The 22,433-nt window shown below is 36.5% G+C and overlaps 1 protein-coding gene across 3 annotated transcripts in view; it reads left to right on the top strand.

Moving 5' to 3' along the window:
• Positions 1 to 22,433, top strand: part of GABRG3 (gamma-aminobutyric acid type A receptor subunit gamma3) — a 288,663-nt gene that overhangs the window by 239,704 nt on the left and 26,526 nt on the right. For all 3 annotated transcript variants that reach the window (XM_032441559.1, XM_032441558.1, XM_032441560.1), the window contains exon 6: positions 4,671 to 4,808. In XM_032441559.1, coding sequence (XP_032297450.1) covers positions 4,671 to 4,808 — 138 coding nt within the window. The remainder of the gene's footprint in view (positions 1 to 4,670; positions 4,809 to 22,433) is intronic.

Here is a 22,433-nt window from a genome sequence, read left to right as displayed (position 1 = left end):
AAATAAAAATGTTTGTTTATCCTCTGCAAGATCTGCTTATCAGAATATCTTTCTTATGAGCAGCACTCTTCCTCTTCTATTTTTGATGCCCCAAAAATGCACTCATGCCATGAGTTCCACTCAAAAGCTAAGCTGCCACATAATGTACCAGTAAATTGTATCAGCACCTAGCACTCTCAGAAATCAGGATTAGCCTAGAGTAAAAAAGGTAATTAAGCAATGATAATTAAGCTAATTAAGCATGCTGATGACAGGGTCTCCATTCTCTTGTTTGTAGCCAACGTGGTATTGCAATCATATTGAAATACATTTTTAGGTAGAAAAACTCTTCATTATGTGTTCTTTACATTTGGGCAGTTCCATTATTCCGCAGTTACAGTTATGTTGGTCGATTTTTTTTAATGGGCTAATGTACAGTTAATAAGGTGTCAATTACTAATGCAAGCAAACAGGGCAAAAGAATAACATCTGTGATTGCCGTACTTATCACCTTTATAATTCTCTACAACTGCTGAAACAAATCACTTCAGATTTTAAAGCTATCTTCTCAGCATTCTCATCTATCTTTATTATTATGGCTGTCTTTTAAAATATCTCTGCCTTTTTCTTTTTTCTTTCTTCTTTCTAAATCAGTGAGCAAGAGAAAAAGGTAATCACCTTCATCTGTGAACAGAGAAAACACAATCTGCATTAAATTAAGAATTTGGTTTTTTTTCCTTTTCTTTTATTTATTTATTTATTTATTTATTTTTTATTTCACATAGGTCTTCAGTGTACACAGTGAAATGTTTCAGTACTCTTTCCATTACTTCTGCTTCAGTCTATCCCAATGGGATCCTCCTGAAAAGGCACAACAAAGTTTCTAAATCACCTCTTTTTCATTTTTTTCTATTTCAAACAAGCTGAACTGGACCTTTGCTCTTTCTGTCATTTGATTATGTCTATTATATGTATGCAGTCATGAAATCTACGCGAGCAGAACCTTCAGGGAAAATTCCAGCATTCTCTTCTTTTAAAGCATGCCCACCTTCTAAGAACAAACATCAGACAGGTACAGGATTAGTTTACTGAGAAGCCTCTCCCCCAAAAAAGCTGAGAATTTTGGATTTAATAATGCAGTTTTGCTTGCCAGTGAAGGAGTATTTGTAAAGATGCTAGAAAAAACAGAGCTCAGGTGGCTTTTGTGAAAGCTTCTGGTTTATCATCCTTAGTACGGTACAAGAGAAAAGTGCATTCCTGGACTTCACTATTCTTTTTGGTTGAGGCTGCATTGACTGAGGTCTCCCAGTTAGCAGAAAAAAGAGTTTACTGGGTAGCACTGAAGGAAGCAAAGAGTGATTGGAAGCAGCTGGCTGCCGGGTGTATAGGGCTGCCTCTAGTGGCCTGCCTCTAAATTTGTCAGAATATGCTCCGTCTCCAGCATTTTCATCAGCAGCAGTTGAATCTTCAATTCTCTCTCCATGTCTATGGTGTAGGCTGAGCAAAAGCAGATGGTGACAGCTTATCTGCCAGCTCAAGCTCTTTTCTTATTTTGAATATATCAAACATCCATGGAAAAACAGAAACTTCCTAGAATCCAGCTATGTCTTTCAGATATACACTCCAGTCACAAGCATCAGCCTCTTGGCAGATACTTAACTGAACCGATCCTTCCTTTTGTGCTTCCCCCATATTTGCACCTCTGCTGCTGCATTCATTAGCTCATCATTGCATGCTTTGAGCTAGGAAGGAGAGATGAGTTTCATTTTTGCATTATTCCTTCTGTGACAAACATGTTCTGCCTGTGTAATATTTGAATACAAGGCCTGAAGAACCAGCAGTAAAGTTATAATAGGATAATAGTCTCGTGCGGGTTGGAAAGGACCTTAGAGATCATCGAGTCCAACCTCTGTGATTCGAGCCTCTGTGTAGCAGAGCGGCACTTCTACCACTTGCGCCACAGGGGGGATTCGAACCCGAGCACCAGTGTTGCAAGGTGGCATTTCTACCACTGCGCCACCGGGGCACACAATGTCTGAAAAGCTGGGAGACTTTCTTCTCTCTCATTTTTACTATTCTTAGTAAAAATAACTTAAAGTGATATGTTTCCAAGCAAAACTTGTAGTTCTCCCAGTTGTCTCTGTCCTTGTTGGCAGGACCCCCGTTCTAATACCTTCTTCCCATTTCTAACACCTTTCTGAAATAGGACCATTCAAGCAGAAAGGAAGGTGATGAAGAGATCAGCTGCTGGTCTGAGATGCCCAGAGCACAAACAGCACTGGGGAAATCAAGGGTAGAGGCACGTGCACTAATAGCACTGATACGTCAATGCTCCTATTTTACCACGTTACCAGAGAGCCATGATATTCTTTCCTCTGTATCAGGAGACAAATATATGCCAGGAGGTAGGATTAGGACCCAGGCCACATTGCCATGTACCCTTGTGGTTCCATAACTGCTTTACAGGGAAGGGGCAATTTTGACACTGCCTCTTAGAATGACTACACAGCAGGCACAACATGATGAGGAGGAATCAGATACCTCTTTCTTCCTGAACTGTGGAAACAATAGTATCCAAATAAAACCAAATTGGGAAGGATCCTGAGGCTTTCAGTTGCACATCATTTGTTTAGCAGCATGATCAGAGGGTCTCTCAAATAGGAGGTAGGTTTAGCAGGCTGTATTATAAAGGATGTGGCCAGCAGGGATAGGGAGGTGATTGTCCCTCTCTACTCAACTCTTGTGAGGCCCCATCTGGAGTACTGTGTCCAGGCCTGAGGCCTCCAGTATAGGAAGGACATGGAGATCTTGAAGTGGGTACAGAGGAGGGCTACTAAGATGATCAGAGGGCTGGAGCACCTCTCCTATGAGGAAAGGCTGAGGGAACTGGGCTTCTTTGGATTAGAGAAGAGAAGGCTCTTGGGAGACCTCATTGTGGTTTTCCAGCACATGAAGGGAGTGAATAAATAGGTAGGGGAACAACTGTTTATATGGTTAGATAGCAACAGGGCAAGGGAGAATAGTTTTAAACTACGGCAGGGTAGATTTAGGTTAGATAATAGGAGGAAGTTTTTCACACAGGGGATAGGGATGCACTGGAACAGGTTGCCCAAGGAGGTTGTGGATGCCCCATCCCTGGAGGCATTCAAGGCCAGGCTGGATGTGGTTCTCGGCAGACTGGTCTGGTGGCTGGCAACCCTGCACATAGCAGTGGGTTTGAAACTGGATGATCACTGTGCTCCTTTTCAATCCAGGCATTCTATGATTAAAAAAAAAAAAATAAAAAAATAAAAAAATTAGGGGATTCGTGGATAAGGCTTGGAGATCCTGCAAAGCTTTCTGTTTTTTCACTGTACCTCTGCATCTTCTGCAATAATTTGCCAGCCAAAAAAAATTAACCTTTGATTCACTTTCACAGTCTGGCACAACCAAATTGGCAGTGAAAACTGCTTGGCAACCAGAGTTCTTGTGGAGAATGGCAGGGCTTGTTTTTGTTGTTCACTTAGGTTCTTTGTGGGTTGTTTCTTTATTCACATTCATGGAAAATATGTAGATGTTACATTTGAATTAACACACAGTTATTTTCTTTATGTTAGAATTGAAGGACTTGTAGGTATTTTTCACACTGTGTAAAGAAGAAGGATAAATGAAGTCATGCACACCTTATAGCAGTGCCCCAGCAGGGTGGAACTTTAAACAAAATGAAGAAGACACATATGGGAAAATGTCAAGAAAAAGCACCAGAGAAGCAGTTTTGCAACACAAATACCAAGTGTATTCATATCCAATAGGGAAAAATACTGATGAGATAGTCATATTAACTGTCTGTTGTTGTTGCTAGGCTTTTAATTTGCTTTGTAATCTACATCTACTACATTAATTACTAGATGAATAGGAATATATTGGATTATGCTTTAGAGAACAATGCAGTCTTAACTGGCATGGGTGTACTGTTGTTTTCTAGATTCTCTTTTTATTATGATTAGTGCTGGTTGAAGAATTGTTTTTGGACTTCTATTGGAAAATGCCAGTCTAACAAAAAAGGAAATTAAATATTGGCACAGGAATTAACTGTGGCTTTAAAGTACTAAATTGATAAAGAAAGACATTCAGAATCTATTTCAGCTGTGTAGATCAGGTGATGCCTCATTAATTACCATGGCCTTTAGAATATGATGATAGTATAATCACTTTAAAAATCTTAAGCTAATTAAAAATGTGCGGATTTTTTTTCTCTGTTTTGAGTTATTTTCAAAAGTGTAGTGGCACACACTGCATTAGGACTATCTTCACTTTTTAAACTTTCAGCTTTTTCAACTTTTTATTTAATAATATAATTTTTTCAACTTATTCAGTGTATATGTGAATCAGTAAATATACTGTGTGTTGACCACTAGTTAGTATAATCAGTGGCATCTCTGAAGGGATCTAATTCTGATAGAACCAATCAGAACTGAGAGGAAAAAAAAAAAAAAAGAATTGTGGAAATTTGTTGGAATCACATCTGTATTTTTGTGTGCGTTACTACTCTTTAGTTGAGCTATGACAAAATCACTAGGTGTAAGACCAGAAATTTAGTTGTTCTCAAATATCTCTGAATCAGTGAACAGATACTGTTGTGCATCACCTTTTTGTTGTTTCTTTCTTTATTTATTTCTTTAATGAAATGTTACTTATTTAATTATTTTTAGATGGCTACCCTAAAGAAGAAATGATTTACAGATGGAGAAAAAACTCAGTGGAGGCTGCTGATCAGAAGTCTTGGAGACTCTATCAGTTTGATTTTATGGGTCTCAGAAATACTTCAGAAATTGTGAACACCTCTGCAGGTAAGAATGGCAGAACCTGTAAGACTTATAAAATTCGAAGAGTGTCAACTTTATGCATGACTGAAGTAAGCTTCATGGTTACTCAGACTCTACAGTAAGCTCCATAATCATCACTTGGTTAAGTCTTCTTTGAGCCATAGAAGGAACCTGCTGGAAGTAAACATCTGCTTAGCTGATGGCAAATTTTTGAAAATCCTATTTTTATTAACTATGTGGGAAACACTGTGAACAATTAAAAAAAAAACAAAAACAGTTATTCTTTGAAACCACTGCTGTGGTAGATCATGACCTACCAACTAGAATTAGTAATTTATTCTCAGGACTGGATACTTTTTTTAATGAGGCCTCACCAAAGCTTTTAGTGAGTATTTGGGATTGATTGTTTAGCTGAACAAAATGTCGCAAATATAAGCATTATCTTCTGTTATCAACTCAAATACCTATAGCCTGTAATTTTCTCAGGAATGCAAATTCAGGTGAGTGAGCCATAAGTTAGACCAAGATTTGGTGGATCATTAAAGTATCTGTATGTAGAAGCATATAGGTTGGAAAAGACTTTCAAGATCATCAAGTCGACTCATCAGTCTGACTGACTGAGTCACTAAGCTGTGTCCCTTAGTGATACAAAGTCAAGCATGTATTTGGTGCTATAGTATGCAGGCAGTGATGGTCATCAGAAGGAATAGAAAAGGCCTACTATTTCTGCTTTGCTCACTCCCGGAGTTTGCATGACAAACTGTTAAATCCACTTGCAGGAAGAATTACACAGCTGGCCATATTAAAATGTTGATAGTGTCTTGGTAAGTGAATAGACCTACCAGCCTCTTGATTTGCACATGACAAAGCCATTTTTAGGTTTCATCCAAGTGAGTAAATTGTTAGAATAACAACAGAAGGTTTTTCCATGCTCTTTTTGTATGCATCTAGTTCCTTTAAGGTGAATGAACTGACAGTATGTTTTTCCTATTATCGCTATTGCTGCCTCTATTCACTCATTTTTATGAGCGCAGTGTTGAACTGTGCCTACTGGAGCCATCATGACATTTCTGTTCTCCTAAAGTTATTACAGTGGCTGAAAGCTTTTGGCAAATTGGAGTTTATTCAAACACTGTAAACAAAACTAAAACAAACTTGTCAGGATGCTGTGGAAACTAAGCTGGGAGAAACTATGTAAAATACATGGGTCACATAACCTACCGGTGCTATTAGGTAGAAAAAATATTTGTTCATATGGCCCATATAGGCTGGCCAGCAATTAACTGAAAAGGGGCTCTCAGTCAATAAATATATGAAAAACAGGATGTTTTTTGCACATGGACTCGATTATTTAAAATTATTTTTTATAATAAACTGCCTGAGGATATTTTCCTTGCTTTCCAACGTATTTTCAAGGCCAGATTTACTGAATATTAATATTATATACTGTTAGGAACAACCCAGAGCCAGGACTACAGAAAACTAAATGGTACACTGGAAAACCTCAAGTCTGCCTTGTGCTAAAGCACAAGGACTCACAAAATAAGGTTGGGACACAAATCCCACCTGGACCTATGGAATATGTCTCAGAGGCAAAATTTAAAATAACTCTGCAACTATCTATTCTGAGCACAAAATTAAATGTATGAAAAGGGGGCTGCACTGGGGCTGACCTTGCAACACTGCAGGTATAGAATGCCCTGAGATTTGGGCTGCTTCCCAGAGAGGCTAGTTCCCACGGACCTTCTGGGAGCCTGTAGATATCTCACTAGCTGTCATCTCACTGCAGAGCTGGGATAAAAAGAGCAGCATTATTTATAGTGCTATTCAGGGAATTGTTAGGAGTAACAAGATGGAGCTGGGAAAATGAAAACAGACGATACCAACAGCAGCTTCCTGACAGGGAGAGATACTAAAGTGTCATCTGTTCCTCCTAAGGGAAATTATGGAAATTACTACTATGCAGGGCATTAAAAAGTAGACTAGACAAAATATGAAAAAATGTACTGCAGGGAATGGTCCTCCAGTAGCAGGAGGTGGATTCAAAAGCCTAACATCTATTTTTCTTTATTTTTCTTTTCTTTTTTTTTTTTCACATCTAACTTACACCCTTCTGCTGTTTTATGACACTATTATTTCTCACTAAAATGTGTGTTCATCTGCAATATGGGAACTACCATGGTGTTACCTGCCTGTATCCAGTTCAGATATGCTTTTTTTAGCTCCTTTTCAGCACAGTTACAGTGATAATGAAGACGGATCACACTGACCATACAGCAACATGCTTATTTTCTTCTGTTATTTGTGTAAGCCAGTTCACTTTGACCACTAAATGACTATATTCTGTACTCAGCAGAGTGCTGCTAATTGATGGTCTTTCAGTCTTTCCAAACTTTTTTTTTTTCCCTCCAAACATCTGTATGACCTTCATGTTAATCTAGGGCAATTTAGGAGTTATGCAAGTAGGAAACCAGCCATAGCAAAGACTATTTCTGATGTCTGACCAAGATAAGAAGCTCTTTCACCTCTCGCTGTGTGCCAGCAAAGCAAAGTAACATAATGGTTCATTTTGCTCTTGCAAGAGGACTGTCCTCACTTACAATAATCTAGAAACAAGGGAAAGTTTTCTAGAAGTGACACTCAGTATTTTCTCTTGAGGGTGATTATTGCATTTCATGCTAAGGTACAAGCATAATCTACACAGCAGAGCTCACTGTATTGGTGCTGTGGCCACGCACCTTTGTCTTACACTCTTAAGTAAGCTCTCACTGCCAGGTCATATCAGACTAATTCACAAATATGGCAGAATTCCCATGCTGTTTCCATCCGCAAGGTACTCAAATACCATAACAAGACCACTTCTCTTAGTACAATGTAAAATAAGATTGACAAAGATAATTAAAGTGGTGGGGGAAATATTAAGCCACCTGGCACCGAACTGCGGAAAAACAATAATAAAATAATAATAATAAAAGAAATGCATATAAGAAAAAAACTGACATTTTAAAATTGCATATCAGCCAATGGAATGGTGGTTGGGAAAACAGGAGAGATAAAGAGAGCATCATAGCATTTAGGAGAAGAAAAGCAAACCAACCAACCAAATAAACAAACAAAAAACAAGCAAAAAAATAAAACGAAACATCCTTAGAATTGTGAAGGAATCTACAAGTAAATGTAATGGAGTGTGCTGTAGTGTTGCTTGAGCTTTTCTGCTAAAATCTCCCGTAGGGAAAGCCTATTCATTCTCTTTAAGCCACTCAGTTTTTTACACTCCTAGATAAACACAAAGACCTTGTAGCTACTGAATCTCATTTTCATTTACTTGAGAACTTCTTTGCACCATACAAGTTCTATTTATGTTCTTCAGATGCCTTTAGCCTGAGAGATTTTTGCTGTCCAAAGGAGCCTTTGCATAAATACATTCAAGCTAGTACAACAGAAATGGAAAACAACATTGTGCTCAATTTAAAATCATTAGTAGAAAATAAATACAGAGAACCAGACAGACAGTATTACTGCACACCTCTTGAACAATCCCCATCAAATTCCAGGTCCAATAAATAGCCATAACTGCTGCCATAAACAGGTATACCTTTGCAAACAGAAGATGGATGATGATGAGTGGGAGTCTTCCTGCCGTACAACTTCTAAATTGTGTTTTCTATTTTGTCATATTTTGAAGTTGTTGTTTCAGTGTGGATCTCATTTTAAACAATTTTCTCAGCCCTATGTCACAGTGCCACAGAGCAAGGTCAGTATCTGTTTTCACGCTTTTAGGTAAAGCTCTGTGGGAAAACGCTAGTAACAAAACAATTTAAAGTGCACAGTCTGTTTAAGGAGACATTAAATGGCAAGTAAAATGCTATCCTAGAATAAAAATAAGGAAACAAACAGTGCTTGTATTTTAAGATTCAAGAACCTACATAAAGAGCTTTTGGTAGGAGAGAAAATAAATAGATGTGTTTCTGTAGCAAAGTCAAATTTCACTGTGGGAGACCCCATCAGTTTCAGGGGTGGGTCACATGGAGACAAGCACTAGCTGACACTCTTCAGGTTTTTCTGAAGACTATCACATTCCCAGAATCATTTGTGTATTCTTCCCAAGACAAATGTGCATTTGTTTTTTTCTTTCTCAAACACCCCATTTAGTGGGGTTTGCCTCAGTTGACCATTCTGCACGGGTTGCTGTTAATCAGATAACATTCTGAAGCAGACAGATGCCTCAGGAGATTTAAAAACAGTGCATTTTTTTACCTACATAGAGTTGCAAGGACTTGGCCTTTTTCTGCTAGGGTATTACATAAACTCAAATGCTTTCATGCTTTCATGGTTAGGCTTTAGTTACAAGACCCCATTAGGCATCTCCTCTGGGTTGTTTTTATTCCAGTTAGAGTTTCTACCTTCCTGACTGATGTGAGCACTAAAGGAGAGAGAAAGATGATTGGGTTTTTTCATTTTGTTTTTAAATCTGAAAGCATGAGTGGAGGAGCAGCTGGATTCTGGCAGCTCAGAACTTGTCTTGTCCCCAGTGTCTATGTCAGTCACCCATCTATGTGTGGAAAGAGTCAATCTCAAGTTAGTTTCACAGTCTACAATGAGATATAACTGAGAATGCTTTTGGAGGAAGAATTCTCCATTCCTCTGCTCTTTGTTCTTTGGTCCTGACGCACCTACCTCCCTTGGCCTATTTACACTTCAAGTATAACCCACTGTCACAATTGTAGGGTCTTCCTTTATATCTGATAGGTGTGATTATCACTGTAGCTGTCCTTAGGCTCTTGAACACTGGGGTCTGAATCTGTGTCTGATGTTTAGATTCATAGCTTCTTGAGAATGCAGCAAGAGATGAAGAGAGAAAGCTGTTCACACTTTAAGGCTTTAAGAAATATCCAGAATTAACAAAGTGGACATGCTGTGCTCAAAGGTTGTGTTTACAGTAATAAATGGTACATACCTGGTGACTATCCTGGGCATTGATGTCAGCTGAATACTGAGTGCAAAGGAGCTATCTTAGTCTTCCAAGCAGTTTGCCTACACACCTACCTGCGTGGTGGGGATGTTCCCTCTCACGTGCTCACTCCTGAGCCATGCCTGGGAATTAGTTATGTGTCACAGACTGATTTGGGCCTGAACTGTCCCATTTTTCACACAGACATTTGCCATGTTAGATGCATGAGAAGACCAGTGAAGATGATGGGGCAACTCAGGCATTACCTCAGCTGGCAGCTTTGACTCAGGGACACCACTTAAATCTGTCACATTTATTTTATGATGTGGACAGACCATATGTTCCTTAGATTTCAGTTTCCATTTTAAAAATCATTTTGGTGTTCCGCTGCCTAAAACTTTCAAAAAAATGTTGGCAGAATTTAGATCACAAAGCACTCAGCCTCATCTGCAGAGGCTGCTTTGTACCTCCCATACTCAGTTGCAGCCAAGGCAGTGCCACAGCTCAGCCACACAGGAGTACACCTGCACCCATCCTGCTGCAGGGCAGGGACTCACTGTGTAGACCCACAGCTTAGCCATACTCTCTGGAATGAGTGAATACTATAAGATTTTTTTTCTTTTCTTTTTTTTTTTTTAATTTTTTCTGACAGTTAACATCTATTTGTGAGAAAACAGAAAATGAGTCTGTTTATAAGAAGATTTAGTGATAATCTGCTCTCTGACTTTTTATCTCTGATACAATATTTGCAGTACATCAAATCCCAGTTTAGCAGAGATAATCAACTATGTCTGTATTGACTTTTAAAACATATCGACACATCAAATGATAATAAATCAGAACAAATATTTTGTAGTTTTTCTAAGTGAAATTTCAACTTTTTTTTTTTTACAGCATTTCATCTTGCTCTAATTTTGTACAATTTTTTTGATAGTTTCTGGTACGTATGTCATCATCTTCTCAGGTTGGAAATATGGTAATGAAATGGGTGATTACTAATAATGCTTCCATTCTAGTAAAGTGTAACTGATGCTTATAAGAATCAAAACTTTTATATTGCCCTGCAAATTCAGCACTTGCCTGTCTCATTACAAAAACATCTCCCGTAGTAGGGTAGATTTTGAAGAGTGGTTGATAATTTGATCCACAACCTACAGCAGTTAATGGAACTTTTCACTGTTGCTGGCCTGAGATCAGTCTTTGCCATGTGGAAGTCTGAAATCGGGTGTTTAATGCACTGCTCTAAGTAATTGTTCAGTCACTCACTGAGAAAACTCAGCTTAACAGTAAGGTGACATCAGGGTAAGTACATCATGCTCTAGAGACACTTTCCTTCTGTTTAGGAACAATACAAATGATTTTCAAAGCTGGTTGAGTGGGTTTTATTTCTTTTCATACTATATGAGTGGCAGAACTGCATACATAACTGGCTTCATTCTTATTCTTTGTCTTGTGGAGACAGTATTGCAGTGTTTCACATATAGGCAAATGGGGAGAGAGATTAGAAATAAAGAATCTTTATTTTTTGGTAAAAGCAAAAGGAAAAAAGGTAGGCAGAGGAAACATAAGGGGCAGGTCTCCACCCACATTTATTTCTTTAGGGAAAATTTCAGAAGGATGTGATTTTTCCCTAAAAAATCCCCAGTTGCTCTTGATAAGGATCTTGCGTTGCCCTTTTTAGATTTTCACATTATGTGGAAAATTATGTAAGGTTTTCCCATTAGCTTTCTCTTCAGCAGGGTTTTTACCTGATGGCTTCATATTTTGGAAGTTTCATGTGTCTAACTTTATAATGTACTTGAATTAATGTTCTCATTCACTCTTCTATTGAAAATGTTTTATCTGTTGCTCTCCTGGCTTTTATTTCTACTTTAGTGCCATTAGAGTTCTGTATTGATGATTTAGGATTGGCACAATCAAAATTTCTATATTAACTCAAACTGTGAAGGTCTGGCCTTTGCCCAAGGTTGCTACAATGTTATCTAAAAGTCTTTCAGAAACAGCAATTGCACTTAATTTAGAGCCCATAGTGTTGCACAGGATATTGTGTTTTATTCACTGCTTGATCCACAATCATAATGAGAATTTTAAGATATGAAGGGGGGTGATTATTCACACGTAGCAGAAAGATGCTGTTTGACTTTTAGGTTTTAGTTTGCCATACCTTGAAGAACTGCGGTACATACTGGTTACATTCTAGCAAAGTTTCCCTAAAATTAGCATTTACTTTTTCACATCAGAGTAATATTTCCTCATTCCTACCCTAAGATTATGGTAGCTCTTTGCTTCTAAGATCCTTTTCTGCAGGTAGTATCCACAACATTTAAGTCTTGTTCATTTCAACTCCAGTCAACATCTCTTTCTTCCTAATTACACTGTCAAGAACCAATATGTCCTCTGTGATTAGTTGCCCGATTCTGGATTTAGCTAACACCTACTGAAGGCGATGTGCATCATTCCATTACCTGCCACAGGCTGGCAGGTAGGAGCTATGCTGTCAGGTAATTAAGGAAATAGTACACACTAGGAAAAAAGTGTTTAGGAAGTTTCCAAACCTTCCAGTGAATACAATCATAATATTGATATGGGGTAGCCTGAGGCAGGACTTGTGAAATGTGAGGAAGCCTATCATAACCAAGGCTACCACAGCATATCACAGCAAACAAGAGATGAACCCTTGCCACTTGCATCACATTTGGCAGCAACAGAAATCTGGGCTGGCATCAGTCATAATTTGTTGTTGTGCTTATAAAATTAACTTGGCAGAAGGCACCAAAATAGACTATCACCCATTATGTCAGAGAAGGTTAATTATAGTCAGCTTGAGAAAAACTGAAGGTGAGGGCTAGAGTTTCATTGCTTCCCAGGAGGAAAACATATAATCCCAAGTGTATCAACAGGTAGCCAAGGAAAGCAGGAAATCCAGTGACTTTTACAGAGTTCTGCCAGCATCCCTATGCTTCTGAGCAAATGAATCCTCCTGAATATGTTGCCTGCTTGAGTGAGACTTGCAATTAAGTCTGTATAGTCTAATTACATTTTGTCATACTAACCATTGGTAGAACTATAATAGAGAATAACCTTATGTAGAAAAATTCTGCATGATAATGGTGTAGAGTTTTTTCAGCCTCATTTTGAAAATCTTTCCCAGCTTTTTTCATAAAATTATAATCTTGCATTTGTCCCCAGCTGAGAGGAAAATTAAAATTATCATTCTGATGTGATGTCCGAAGGCTGGCCTTTGGAAAACTGGTTTTGGCTATGTTCATCCACAGAGCAAGTGTATGCAATCTCATCTGTCTTATCTTTAGCAGAAACAATCCACAGCTATGTTTGTTTAATTGTTTAAATGTCTGCAACTACTTATTCAGTTTTTTCAAGTATATCCTGGACCTTGAGATCCCCTGCCCTGAACAAAATCATGTATAGTTTTGTAGGTAAGGAGAACAACTTATTTTTAGTTAAGTATAAGTTAATGATTTTCATCTCCGAAGTACAGAACCACCACCCACATTCTAATTCAATTCGGTATTGCACTTAATTGTAGGCCACCTACCAGTAGGAGCAGTTAGAGTGGAAAAAACATCTAAAGAGTTTCCTCCTCTTCATGTTCGCAGCTTCAGGCATGTGTTTTGCATGCTATAAACAGTGTGCCAAATTATTCCTTCAGTACTATTGGTTCAAAACTGAGTTTTCTTAGAATAATGAAGTAGGAGAATCATAGAATTATAAAGCGGCTTGAAGAAAAAAAAAAAAAAAAAAGCATCATTCACTACTTCCATGCTGCTATGAAACACATAAGAATGTTAAAAATATTTTTAATTTCCTATCTATCTTCATGTCATGTTTACTTCTCAAAACTATGAAAAACTTTAGGCAAAGCTGAAGTCAAACTTGTAGATCATAGATTTAATCCTTGTCTTGGTCCACTCGGATTTGAAATCCTTATCATCTAGACTTTTTTTTTTATTTTTTTTTTTTATTTTTTTATTTTACCTCCTAGGAAATAAATATTTTTGTTTATTAATACAGCATGTCTATTAACACAAAATATTAGTTCAGATGTCTTTTGTAGTAATTTCAGTTTATTAACTCGCAGCCAGTTCTTCCACTGAGACAAAATGTATCTAACTACTTTCTTCAAAAAGACGAAAACTTGTTAACTGTGTTAACAGAAAAGGATTGAAAAACAAAGCACCTTCAAATGTGAAAAAAACTTTGTTGTAACTTCTTTTTATTTTTGTGAATAGAAAGGTTAATTCTTAAGGCCACTTCTTTAAGAGCCCTTCTGGAAGAACAGAATCCTTAAATAGTTCTTCAGAGTTCTTAAAGCATATCCTCAGCAGGCTCTGGACTTCAGGTTTTACACACTTGAAATTTATTTAACTATTTGTTATTCAGGCTGCCTCCAGGTTGTGTCTGTCAGGCCTTAACAGAAACCTTCAAGGAGCAATCTTGAACTGTTTTTCAAGCCACGTTGAAGCTGGGAGGCTAAATAGTGCAGCAGGGCTACACTTTCTGCACAAAGTAGTGTGCTGAAGAGTGCTGTCGATTCTGAGTTGATGACATTTCCCTCCATCACTCTCAGAGAACTTTAGGAAGGATGTAGATCTGACCTTAAGCTTCCCCTAGAAGCATTTAAAGTAGCTGACAGCTGATTTGGTCTTGCCACTCTATGCTGCACTTTACAGCTGTAGAAGCTTTAGTTCTAGACACATTTCTAGAGATAGCAGTAGCTCCTTTTGCTCAGATGTATTCTCATGACTCCCTTCAGAGCTTAATCTCATCCTTTAATGTTGTGCATTTAAAAATCAGATCCATTGTGAAATCTGCAGAGATGCCAATAAATATTCTATCATTTATGAATTGAGGATTTCTTACAATATAATGAAATGTTTTTCTGTTGTCATCAAACTTAAAATAAAACTGAATTTCATACAGGTTTAATCCCTCTGTGTGTAACAACACCACCACAATAAACATCTTAAAACAGGAGAAATTTTAAGAAGTTCAGAAAATGTTGCAAAAAAATAGAATTTCCCTTGTTTCTGTTTTCCATAACATCTGATTCTATCTGAAACTGGGCTGCCAACGTATCCCTTTTATGCCCTTTACTTAAACAATTTCTGAAATATGAGTGATTAGCCTAAGCCTGGTTCTCAGTCCTCCTGAGGAAAGAGGAAATTACTCCCATATATTCATCTGAGATTAAAAGAACAAAATTTCCTAAAACTGTTTCAAGCATGCTGATGCCTTATTAAGCCCTGCATTGTAAGTTCAATTCTGCATAACTGAAATCCTGAAGATGAACCTCTTTTGCAAGTCTCCAGATTCATGAGTAAATGTGCATTTCCTCCACTGTTTCCGAAAGTGTTCAACTAGCTGACAAGAGACAAACCAGTTATCAAGTGCTTCAACCTATGCAAGTAATAATTTCTTGAAGGATACTGGCTTTGCAAACTCATAGACATAAAAACGCCCACATTTCCTCTGCTGGGGGAAAAAAAAAAAAAAAAAGAAAAGAATACTTTTGAAAACTACGGTTCAACTTTTCCTTGAGGTAGTATCTTTCTGACAGTAAAGTTTTTGTAAAACCCTATAATTAGTATTTAATATATTTTTATAATTGTTTTTTATTTTATATAATTTTATATAATTGGTTTTATAATTGGTTTTGTAATTTATGACTCAGAAAAATATTGAATTGATTGTCTGCTTATTGTAAGCTCAAAGCTGATCTTAGAAGATCATTGAAAGATGCTGTTATCACTTTTAGTAATCCTTAGCTATACTGAAATATAATGACATGGTGTAATTTTAGAGTTATACTCTTCAGAAATTATTTCAATTGAATTTCTGTAAGTAAAGAAGGCCATAACTCACTACAGAGTAGAATGGAATAAGAAAAAAGAAAAGAATAGTTTTGAATATTTTTAATAGTACTAATCATTTTGATTCATGTCATTCATAAATCTTTGAGCACATTAGCACATGGGTTTGCCATTGTTGTTGCTTCATGTTTGCTTTGTTCTTAAAGTCATCTGTTACTCTCCCATTTAGGAAAGCTGTCATCCAGTTAAGGCACAGGTAATGATGTTTTGGTCTACATAATAAAGAACTTCTTGGTACTGGTGTATTTAAATTATGCATTGAAGCTATTTAGCAAATATCAAACAAATAACAGTATATCCATTTGGCAATAGTCAGGAATTTGAGAATGATATGTTAACCATAAAGGGGGTGAAATATTTAGCCTACCATATTTCTTAATAGTAATCTTAAAATTTTAAACATGGGATTAGATGTGTTTCATCAAAGTAGTTTATGGATTCTGATACTGGATCAAATCAGCAGACACTGTAAATAGCACAGATCGCTAATAATTTCACTATGCCTGTTCAGATGTGATTGAAAATGCAAGGTTATCTCTGCATTGGCCAGTTTTCTGCTGATTCCACTTTGACATATCAAAGGCAACTCTGCTTTCCACACCTAGCCTTTAGTTCTCTTTCTTTTTTTCTCTCCTTGCCACTGCATCATCATTTTTCCCATTATTCACCACTTTATATCATCAGATGTCCAGTTATCAACACTGGATAATTATATCACCATCAATAAGAGAAAACCAAACTTCTTTTTAAAATGGTTAAATGAGAAAGTGAACTTCTAAAGATTTTCCTGCCTCCACTGCTTTCTGTCTTTAAAAAATAATTAATCTTTTGGCATCTTCAGATTTTTGTTCTGCAAAATCAATTCAGTGAAGTTAAAAATGTAGACTTCCTCTTATTTTCATCCTACTTCTAGGGACCCTTGGGGAATGTGATTTACAAGTAGATATATATTATAAGAAGACCTCTAAAAACAGGAGAATGTGGAGAAATAGAGGAAGTAAGATACTGGGTTCACCAGCTGTTGAATCCAGGGCAGTAACTTACACCAGGCTGAGGCAAATGTAAAAGTAACAGTCAATCAGAACTTAGTATTTAAAACATTTTACTTAAATTCATCTACTTCATAAAAAGACAGGAAAAAATATTTTCAGCCTCAGTGTTTTTACTATATGTAGTTGAAATGTACTTATTTCCCACTGTAGGCATAGTTATGTCTTTTATTTTTCACTAAAAAAATGTGAAATAGTTTACAGAATTGGAGAGTTAAGGAATAAAATGGAAGACAGAAAGATTATCTTGTTCTGCTGCAATGTAGAAATATTGAAATTTGCATCTATTAACAGTTAAATATACTTAAGGAAAACAAAACAAACAAACAAAAAAGTTATGGAAGAATCATCCAGAGATAAAAAAAAAGCAGGAAAGTCTTTTTATAGCAGTGTCTGTGGAATTAAACATGTACTGTTTTCATTGATGAAAGAACAAAATTTTCTCCCTCTGCAGGTCCATGTAAATGCAGCCTAAAAACGTTAGTATTACAGGATCTCTGATGATTTCTAGCTTTGATTTTCCAGTTCAGATTTTCTCTAAGATGACAACCTTAGCATTAATAATGAAAAATGGCAGTGCTATTAATCAAACATATTCAACAACCCAAACATCATTAAAGTCTGATATAATCTTATTCAATGAATACTTACGCACCTAGAAATGTTTAGTCCTCTTTTCACTTTTTCCTGAAACTAGTAATCCAACAATGTCAATCATAAGCTGACATACTACAGTGTTTCCAAGACTATGGATTCATCTTCTGACTCTCTGTTAAATATCTAAGACTCTAAAAGTTTTGGATGGTGCAATTCTGTTTAATCCAATCCAATTCTGTTTAATGTTTAGTTTCTTCTTATTCAAAGCACAGGAACAACCAAAGAAATTATGATTCCAAAATATTAAAGAAGGAATGGAAGAGTGAATTGAAATAGTACAAAGTAGTGAAAGTAAATGTGTGTTGAAATAAACATTTTTTGAGAAATGAAGCTAGTAAAGTTTTAAATGTCTTCACTCAGCCTATGTGAGGTCTCACTGTGAATTAAGGCATGCAAGGAAGAGCTTGTACCTTAGAGTTAATAAATCCAGAGGTTCAGCTCTTCAGGGAAAATCCCTCACCTTCATCTGTGTTTGGGAAGTTTGTGAGCCCTGTCCAGTCCCCTTCCATTCAAGAGATCACAGAATAAAGAACATAAAAATGCCCTGTATGTGCAGGAAGGAGTGAATATTTTCCATTTTTCTCCAAAACTAATTAACCAGAAAGCATTCTTCATTTGGTGATTTTTGCCTCATTGCCGTTCATGGTTCATTAATAAATTAATTAAACAGTCTTAAAAGATCAGAAAGCTGTGGGGGACTGGACAAGGACACTAATGCCATTGCATCTGTACAGTATTTGAATGACTAGGGCATAGAACAAGAATGAGGAGGCTTGGAGTGTGTTGAGAAGCTGGTGACCTGATGTTGGACACTTTGTGTAGAAGGATTAGGAATTCAGCTTCCTTAAAATAAATAAATAAAATAAAATAATAAAATAAAATAAAATAAAATAAAATAAAATAAAATAAAATAAAATAAAATAAAATAAAATAAAATAAATAAAAAAAATGCTTTGGAAAAAGGCAGAATAGGCTTGGTGGAAACATTACAGTGCTATGAGATTCTTCTCCAAGGTGACTAGAGATAGGACAGGAGGAAATGGCTTTACATGGTTCCAGGTGAGGTTCAGATTGGATATTAGGAAAACTTTTATCTCAGAAAGAGTGATTGGAACAGACTGCCCAAGAAGGTGGTGGAGTCACCATCCCTGGAGGTGGTCAAGCAAAGGTTAGATGTCTCACTGAAAGGCATGATCTAGTGGTCACAGTGTTGAGAGGTTGATCATTGGACTAGACGATCTTAGTGTTGTTTTCCAGCCTTAATGATTCTATGATTCTATGGTCTGCAAATAAAATATGGAAAAAAAAAATGTCCTGGGGAACCTTTTTTCTAATTCAGGAAGTGGATAAATTCAATATAGGCCATTGAATCTAGCAAAACTTTGGATGAAAATCAAGAAAGGAGGATTCTTGTTTTACCACATACAAACAAACAACCTCCTAAATGCAACAACCACAAAGCTTTACCATTTCAACTTTTGTCATTCACTGCTGTCCAAAGGGAACTGCCAAAAGTGTGTTATTCTGTGTTGGCAGAGCTTCAGGCATTGTACAGCTTGATAGGCTCCTGCAGGGAAAATCAAGGCAATTTGCATTAACAGTGCACCACTCTGTACTGAAAGACTCCTTACTCAACACAGAGAATGAAAAGGAAAGTTTCTCCTCTTAGCATTCTATTCTGCTGGATTTGATATGAACTTGTTTAAGGAATTACCCGAGACAATCACTAAGAGAGAGCCTCATTTAGAAGGACAGGCTAAAAACAATGGCAGTTCTTTTCTAGAAAAGTCTGACAAGAGAAAATACATACAATTGACAACTGAAAACAACATACCTGATTTAGAGCTATAGATTTAGATTTAGATTTAGAAATAGACTTGTTCTTGTTTATATCTATCCACATCTTATTGTAGATATTAGAAATATTGTAGGCAAATTAAAAGCTTCAGAACCTGAACCGCCCCTCCATGGCAAGGAATAATCCTGACTGACTTGACCTCCACCTCTTGTTTTCTTTTTCAATCTGAATTATTGTGTATCTGTGTAGATATTCAAGGATGGAATAGGCATATAGCTGTGAATATCAACAAGAAAACCAGTTATTGCTGAAGTTCATTATCGTAATATTCATGGGGTGGGATGGCAAGGAACAACACATAAATCAGCTTTAGCCAAAACATGTATTTTTCAGTCCTGAGAGTTTTTTTCATGTTTGTATGTTTTCATGTCTATAGAATTCTATCAGAAGAGCTTTTATAATGCTGTTTACTACATTAAATTCTCCAGGTCTTGATTAAAACCACTTAAAATTAATAATTCATGAATAGTAGCATAAAAATACTGCAAGAATAGAAAAATGTTTCTGAGCACTCATGGGAACTAATTATGTTTGCTATTTCTGATGGAGGCATGTATGTTATCTTGCAAGAGTACAGGTCACTCTGGCTAGTATTTAGAAGATAGCATTATTCATCAAAAACCTGTTTGATGATCATTTAAAACTGCATTTTATCACATTGAAATTTAGTGTACAGGAAATTCTTATAATAATAATCTCCAGCTAATTCACAGATTCAAAGGGAGTATGCTAGAAGGAACACAAAAAAGGTGATCTGTTGCAGTGCAGCTAAATTGTATATCTCTTTGCTTAAAGCAGAAAAGGAATCATGGGAAGGAAATGCTGGAACAGAAATGAAGACAGCCTGAGGATAGGTACCTCCAGCTGAAATAAACCAGGTAGAAGGTTGGTTCAAAAAGGTATGCAAGGAGGAAGTGGTTAGACATTTCATAGTGAAACTGATTTGTAAAATTTCTCAGAATAAAAAGTGGGTTTATTTTGTTTGGGTTATCATTATTATTATTATTATTATTATTATTATTATCATTATCATTATTATTATTATTATAGCTCTATTATTAATAATGATACTTAATAATTAATATAATTAATAATAATAATAATAATAATTTTTTTCAGTATTGTGGCTATTCAAAATTGCTGCTAGTAGAACAGCCAAAGCAATTATTCTATCATCATTTACAACATTTGCCAAAAATAACAGTTTAAATCAAACCAGCTTATGAATACTACTAAGAATTCTTTAAAATTCTTCTTCAGAGTTATCTTTCCATAGCTCTGAAATTAAAAAGCTCCAAGCATGCAGTATTAATTACAAAACTTCAGTTCTGAATACATTTTTACAGGTGACCCATGTATTCTTAAAAACTCAGGGAAGTGCTGACCAAATGTAGCTACGTATAGGGGGGAAAAAAACCCTCAAGGCAGAGCTCATAGATGATCTGTCATTTTCAGTTTGGTATTTATCAGTATAGTTGTCCTTGTCCTAAAAATACACTTAAATATTAATGGAAATGCAACCTACTTGCATCACAAATAATTCTTCAAGCTCTTGCACAAGCTTTATTCTCAACAGTCTCTCCTATTCATTTTCTGAGAGATTAAGGAGGCTATACCTGATATTAGTATTTCATTAATATTTTATATATGTACAGTGATACAAAGTTTTCCATAACTAATTGATAGGTCCATAGAAAGAAGATTACAGGGACTAAACCATGTAGTTGCTTAGCACAGTAGCCTTTTACCTAAGCGATGCACAAGTGTACTTATTCCCATTATTCCTATCATTAAATTACTGTTTAATCACAAAATTATTGGTAGTCAAGGCTCTAATTATGTAGTCAAATAATAATTATATATATACAAAAAGAGGGAAAACTAACTTTAGTATTAAAGGACTCAAACTGTTTTCTTAAAATATTGAGTCTCATGTGGAGTATCTTGACCTAGTCAAACCCATCTATAACTGCAAGACTAACTGATTTGCAGTAACGTAGTTGCAAAAGCAATTCTCATTTTTAAGTTATTCTCAGACAGAATAATCTATTCTCTTTGTTAAGAGCAATAACTGGGGAAAAAAGAAATGTGGGTGCAATGCCTTGGTCCTTCCCCAGCTTATTTCCTGAAGCACTTTTTATTGAAATAAAAGTACACTGCGATCTTTATTTGCTGTTGACAGAAATTCTTGGAATACCTGTTTAAACAATGCCAACATGCACTATGGGCTAATCTAATGCCATTCTTAAATATTGCATAAATTGCTCACAATTGAATTTTCAAAATCCAGCAAACAGGTGCTGTCACCAAGGCATAGTGCTTTTTTACTGCATCCTTCACAGAAGATTTGAGGGGAACCCTAGGACTAGTCTTCTTCCTTAAACCAGCTCTTCCAATCAGATTGGTGCCCACTAAGCATCATGGCATTGTTCTGCTAAGACCTATGACCAACCTATGTGCATAAGATACTTCATTTCCACGTGTATCTCAAAGCTTATAGCACTATTACCATTACTGAGAGAAATACAAAAAACTTGCTTATGCTTCTCTCTCAGAAATGACTCTTCCTCAGGTAGCTCTTAAACAAAGCCAGACCCAAATACAATAGCTGTGGACAGGTTGCAAAGGGAGCCTGTGTATATATTTTCCAAGTTTCCTGCTTACAGGGCTAAACTGAGTTTCCCTAACTGGTTATTTCTCACTTCTTACTGTTTTGTGCATGCAGTTTGCATATTGAATTTGCAAAGCACAGGGCAAAGAGAGTACAGGCTGGCTGTGAAAAAAAAAATAAAAATGAACGGTATTGCTTGAGGCTTAAATTAACACTGCCAGTGAAATTTTTTGGCTGTCCCACTGGTGCCTCATTAAACACTTAATCTCTGAGTTCCTAAGTCTCTCAGAAATGGAAACATTGATAGCTTTTCTTCTTTGGAAGATTAATTTGAGTGAAATGTGGAGAATGTAGGCCCTCTACAATTGTCATTATACCACCAGTGCTGACAGATTCTATGTGCATGTGTAAAACTAGTGCTTAGGAGGAAACTCTCTAAAGTGCCTCTTGGTCATTTTGTGGTATACATGTCACAAGAGACCTTGTATGTTGTGGTTGCCCAACAGCAGGGGTCCCAAATGACTGCACTGAGACAGGCCACACACCAGTATTAGTAAGGCCATCTTGCAGCTGTAATGTGGTCTGGTGCTCGACAGGACTGTGCATAGAGCCTCTCTCATGTTCATCCTGTT

The sequence above is a fragment of the Coturnix japonica genome, chromosome 1, assembly GCF_001577835.2.
Source record: "Coturnix japonica isolate 7356 chromosome 1, Coturnix japonica 2.1, whole genome shotgun sequence".
Taxonomy (NCBI): Eukaryota; Metazoa; Chordata; class Aves; order Galliformes; family Phasianidae; genus Coturnix; species Coturnix japonica.
Note: the sequence above shows the minus strand (reverse complement) of the source record. Positions and strands in the feature narration are given on the sequence as shown.